The 5,898-nt window shown below is 55.9% G+C and overlaps 1 protein-coding gene across 1 annotated transcript; it reads left to right on the top strand.

The window, feature by feature from the left end:
• The first annotated feature begins 4,245 nt into the window (after nucleotides 1-4,245).
• LOC123080458 (protein SRC2) lies at nucleotides 4,246-5,663 on the top strand. The gene has a single exon (XM_044503384.1). It carries the CDS (start codon nucleotides 4,374-4,376, stop codon nucleotides 5,481-5,483), a length of 1,110 nt encoding a protein of 369 aa, XP_044359319.1. The 5' UTR covers nucleotides 4,246-4,373; the 3' UTR covers nucleotides 5,484-5,663.
• The last annotated feature ends 235 nt before the right edge of the window (nucleotides 5,664-5,898 follow it).

The following is a 5,898-nucleotide window of genomic DNA, read 5'->3' as shown; positions in this document are numbered from 1 at the left end:
GCGGCTGTGGGGGGCCGTAGTACCGCTCCTGTGCGGTAGTACCGCCCTCCCTCCGCGGTAGTACCGCTGTGGGCCAAGCGGTAGTACCGCGTTGTGTAGCGGTAGTACCGCTTATAGTGGCAAGCGGTAGTACCGCTGGCACAGCGGTACTACCGCTCTCTTCGGGGCAGAAGGGGGGTAACGGTTGGTTTGTTCCCCCCACTATATAAAGGGGTCTTCTTCCCCAAAGTTGACTCACCTCTTCCCCCAAAAGCTCCATTGTTGCTCCAAGCTCCATTTTCGCCCGATCTCTCTCCCTAGCCAATCAAACTTGTTGATTTGCTCGGGATTGGTTGAGAAGGCCACGATCTACACTTCCACCAAGAGAAATTTGATTCCCCCCACTTATCCCTAGCGGATCTTGTTACTCTTGGGTGTTTGAGCACCCTAGACGGTTGAGGTCACCGCGGAGCCATAGTCCATTGTGGTGAAGCTTTGTGGTGTCGTTGGGAGCCTCCAATTAAGTTGTGGAGATTGCCCCAACCTTGTTTGTAAAGGTCCGGTCGCCGCCTTCAAGGGCACCAATAGTGGAATCACGGCATCTCGCATTGTGTGAGGGCGTGAGGAGAATACGGTGGCCCTTGTGGCTTCTTGGGGAGCATTGTGCCTCCACACCGCTCCAACGGAGACGTACTTCCCCTCAAAAGGAAGGAACTTCGGTAACACATCCTCGTCTTCACCGGCTCCACTCTTGGTTATCTCGTTCCTTTACTTTAGCTAGTTTACTTGTGTTATATCTCTTACTTGCTTGCGTGCTTGTTGTCGTTGCATCATATAGGTTGCTCACTTAGCTGCATATCTAGACAACTTATTTTGATGCAAAGTTTAATTTGGTAAAGAAAAGCTAAAAATTGTTAGTTGCCTATTCACCCCCCCTCTAGTCAACTATATCGATCCTTTCACCTGTGAGGAGGGAGCTTGTCAGGTTCTGTGAAAACTTGTTTGTGCTTGTCCAGGATTTCTTGCACAGCAGGAGGGATGAATTGATCAGTATCAGGGGCTTCCACAATGTGATTTAGTTGGATCACTTGCTCGACTGCACCAGTGTTAAGTAACCCTTGCAAATGCTTGCGAGTTATGCCTGTGCAGGAGATGACTTTCTCTCTTATTCCTCTTACAGTGATCCGAGTTCCCTGATATTTGAATCTCATGACCTTCTTTCTCCAGTCCACTCACATAGGACTCATAGTTTCTAACCACTGCATACCCAAAATGATGTCATACGTGCCCAGGGGTAGCACCTTCAGAGATGTGTTGAAGGTATTGCCTTGACAGAACCATTGCAAGTTAGGAACCTGTTTCTTGCAATGTAACATTCCACCATCAGCCACAGTTACTTTAGCCGCTGGTATCTCTTCCATTGGACACTGTAGGTGTTTCACTAGCTCTGCACTGATAAAATTTGTGGAACTACCTGAGTCAACTAAGATCAATAACCGTCTCTTACCAACCATGCCCTGTAATCTGATACTGTCCTTTGAAGCAGTGCCCTGGGCTGCATGGACTGACAGTTTCATGAATGCTTCTGCTGTTGTTCCCTTATCTGCAGCAGGCTGCTCGGCTGGCTGTTCAGTTTCAGAATCAGTTTCAGAAATTTCAGACTTTTGCAGTGCCTCAATTAGTTCTTCTAGCACGTGGAGTTGGACTGTTGTGCGACACTTGTGTCCTGGGCCATACTTCTCCCCGCACTTGAAACATTCTCCACGCGCTCGGCGTTGTGCCCTGAGGTTATCCACTCGATCTGGAGATCTCTGATGTGTCTCAGGGGGTTTGTCTTGTGCTGGTGTTGTCCCTATAATGCCTTGATGCACATAATTTTTTTGCATTGGCTCTGTTTTCCCATCTTTTGCTGTATTTGGAAGTATCTTCAGCCAACAGTGCCTCTTGTGTCTGCGCCAAAGAGTAAGCCAGATCCACTGAGTTAGGTTGTTGCAGCTTGATCGGCGCACGGATAGCAGGTTTCAGGCCCTCAATGAACCTGTTGATGAAAAAGGTTTCATCGTAGGAGTGGTTATACACAAGCATCTTGTGCATGTGTTCTTCAAACACATGAGCATAATCATCGATAGACTCAGTTTGCTTGAGAGAGAAGAACACATCAATTGCTCGGGAATACTTGTTCCTGTTGAATTTGGTGAACACGGCCACACACAGAGCAGCCCAGCTATCAATAGTGTGCATTGCTTCATACGTCTGCAACCAGAGGGCTGCATTTCCTGCAAAGTGCATAGTAGCGAAATCGACCCATAATTCTGACTGAACATTGTACATCCGGAAGTATTTTTCACACTGTTTCTTCCACCACTTAGGGTTATCTCCCTCAAATCTGGGGAAATCAGAACGAGGAATGCGAGCAGAGAATTTCCCAGGAGTAGACTGAAACTGAGACTGCGGTGATCTCTCATAGTCCTCGTTGTCATCAGACAGCTCGTCAAGGTAATGAGCGTGCGATTTGGATTGCTCACCGCGATTCCTCTGCTGGAATGACACGCGCAGACCTCGGGTGTTCTGTCCTGAATGGTGCTGAGCAAGGCCCTGCCGCTCTGCTTGTGGCGGCTCTGTCCGCAGGTCTTGAGTCGTCGTCGTGTTTGTCGGCTGCTCTAGAGTGTCGACGCCACGCACGATCCCGTCCAGAGATTTTCGCATCTCGGCCACCGCCGCATCGAGGGAGTTGTGCGCGACGAGCACCCGCCCCAGCGTCGTCTCGGTGCGGGCCAGCGAGCTCGTGGTCGTCGTGGCCAGCGCATCGAAAGCCTTGGCCGAAGAGGAGGCGTACTTGTCGAGGGACTCCTGCAGCCCATCCAGACGTTCCGCTGTCTTCACACCCGCCTCCGAAACTGCCTTGCTCTGCAGGATCGTCGCCTGGACGAGCTGCTGCAGCTCGGCGATTGTGAGCTCCGCGGCGGCCATGCGCGACGAGAGGTTGGGCTTGTTCGAACGCGCCGTCGGAAGGATCTTCTATCTACTCAACCCAGCGCAGGTACACCTTAGGTGTTTTGCGCGAGATCACTCGAGGGGATCTGCACCTTTTGCTAGGAATTACAAGCCGATCGAAGGATTGATCGTGAGATCTGGAGGAAAAATTTAGATAAGAGGAAGCGGATCGATACACGGCTCTGAGTACGAAATGCTACGATCCCGTAGCACCTCCGTGCGTCTCGCCGGGATATGGATCTCGAACCAAGAGAAATATCTCAGAGAGAGAGAGCTTGGAGAAGGGGAAAGGAACAGGGAGGAAAGCTTGAATAAGGAATAATGTTTGTGATTACAATTCGATGCCCCACACACACGCCAGCCACACGCTTATATGTCTAATCCACACACGCTACATGGGCTGAGCCACGTAGGCCGAGTAACACACAGGTAGGCCTGGCCCAGGTCGTTGCAGCGTGCGACGTCTACCTTACTCGAGCGGTGTCCGGAGAGCCACACCATGGAGGGCCCAAAAAGGTGAACGAATCCATCCTTCCTTCCGTGTGCAGTACTGCAGTGCAATGCGCGGAAAGGTACGGCGACGGAGCAGCCGCGTCGTGCCCGCGTCGAGAGGGAGGGCTTCTGCTTCTCTTTCTCTTCCGGTCACGCGCACTCATTTCTTTTCCTTAGCGTGCAAGTGCAACTGCACAGGAAACAGAAGAAAAGAGAATACGAATCCTGACCTGACCTGCCGCCGCCGCCACTAACGACGGCCGAGATTCGTCGCGAGGCTGCGCCGCCCCACCCACACGGGCGCCGGTCAGCCGTCAACGTGCGTGCGTGGGGTCCACTTTGGGTAGAGAGGATGGCACACCCAAGGACCGTTGAGAGCCGACGCGTGGGACCCACCGCACTAACCTGAACAGCACGACGATTTCAATTCATTCAGCCCCTCACCTGTGGGGACGGGGCGAAGATTCGTGACGCAACTGCCGCCGCCTAGAACACGCGCACCACCTCCCCCCAATGACACGTGGGACCCACCGCACGCCGGGGACCACGCGTCATGCATGCTGAACAGAGAGCCCCGTCGTCCGCGTGTCGCGGAACTGACTGAGAACGACGCGTTATTCACGAAGGACCCACACAGACCATACTCATTCCACTGACATGACGGACCCACGGAGGACATGGCCCACGTGTAAGCCTTAAAGGCTAAGCATGCGCGTGGGAGAAGCACCCTCGCAACACCCTCCGCTCCCTCCCCGCCATATAATACGCGCAGCCCGCTGCCCTCCCAACTATCTCATCACCAAGTCTTCGGATACATCCACAGCCAGATCCGCTCTCCCCTCCTCTCTCCTCTATTTCGATCCACACAAATCGCAATCGGCACCAAGATCATCAAGTTCGCCGTCGCCATGGCGCAGAGGGCGCTGGAGCTGACCCTGATATCGGGCAAGGACCTCAAGGACGTGAACCTCTTCTCGGCCATGGAGGTGTACGCCGTCGTCTCCCTCTCCGGCGACCCGCGCTCCCGCCAGCGCGTCGCCACCGACCGCTCCGGCGGCCGCAACCCGACCTGGAACGCCACGGTCCGCTTCACCGTCCCCGCTAGCGCCGCGGGGTCCGTCCACGTGCTGCTCCGCGCCGAGCGCGCCCTCGGCGACCGCGACGTCGGCGAGGTCCACATCCCGCTCTCCGAGCTGCTCTCCGGCGCGCCCGACGGCCCCGTGCCGGTCAAGTTTGTGGCCTACCAGGTCCGCAAGATCGGGTCCGGGAAGCCCCAGGGGGTCCTCAACTTCTCGTACAAGCTCGGGGAGGTGACACAGGGCCAGGCCGGTGGCGCCTACGGTGGTGCCCAGGCCGCGTACGCGCAGCCTCCCCCGGCCGCCGCCTACCCGCCGCAGGGCGCGTATCCTCCGGCCGGCAAGGCCGACGCCTACGGGGCTCCGTCTGCCTACCCGCCGCCAGGTAACGCATACCCGCCGCAGTCCGCGTACCCGCAGGCGGCGAAGGCCGACGGGGCAGCAACCGCTGGTGCCTACCCACCTCCCTCCGGCTACCCACCTGCCGGAAAGACGGGCGAGCCATCCACCGCCTACCCCGCACCCGCCGGCTACCCACCCGCTGGTCCGTCAGGAAAGCCGGCGAAGGCAGGCGAGCCAGTGACGGCCTACCCAGCGGCCGCCGCGGGACCCAGCACCGGCGCTCCCTACGGCGCCCCGCCCCCGCAGTACGGCTACGGGTACCCACCGCAGCAGCCGGCCGGGTACGGCTACCCGCCCCCGCCTCCGCAAGGAGGGTACGGCGGCTACGGCTACCCGCCGCAGCAGCCGGCCGGGTACGGGTACCAGCAGCAGGCCGTGAAGCCGCCGAAGAAGAGCGGCATGGGGATGGGCCTCGGCGCGGGGCTCCTCGGAGGCGCGCTCGGCGGGCTCCTCATCGGCGACATGATCTCCGACTCCGCCGGAGGGTACGACGGCGGCTACGACGGCGGGTTCGACGACGGCGGTGGCTTCGATTTCTAGATGGTTGGGAGGATAAGATATGCAGCAGCACAGTTCTTTTGTACGCTCTTGGTATTTCTTCAGTTCTTTCGTCTTCAGATTTTCTGCTCAAAATCGCCGGCGCCTCTGCGCGCTGCTAGTGTGATATGGTAATGTAAATATGAGTTTTAACATGATATATTGTGGAACTTTTTGTCTCTATTTGACTCGAATCTCTGATAACTTGGCCGTATTGTGTTTGTGCTCATTCATTTGATCAAACTTTGCGTGTTGGAAGTTGGAACTGTAATATTCTGGTCTTGTGGTTGACGTGTTTGCGTTGGCGCGTTAATGTTGGAAAACTTGGCGTGACGGTGAATGAATTTAGGGGAGTCTGGTGTGTTCTTATTGACTCCTTTATCGATCGGCCGGTGGAATTTTCCGCATCTTGTGAGGA

This window comes from Triticum aestivum, chromosome 3D (assembly GCF_018294505.1).
Source record: "Triticum aestivum cultivar Chinese Spring chromosome 3D, IWGSC CS RefSeq v2.1, whole genome shotgun sequence".
Lineage (NCBI taxonomy): Eukaryota > Viridiplantae > Streptophyta > Magnoliopsida > Poales > Poaceae > Triticum > Triticum aestivum.
This window is presented reverse-complemented; position numbering and strand designations above follow the sequence as displayed.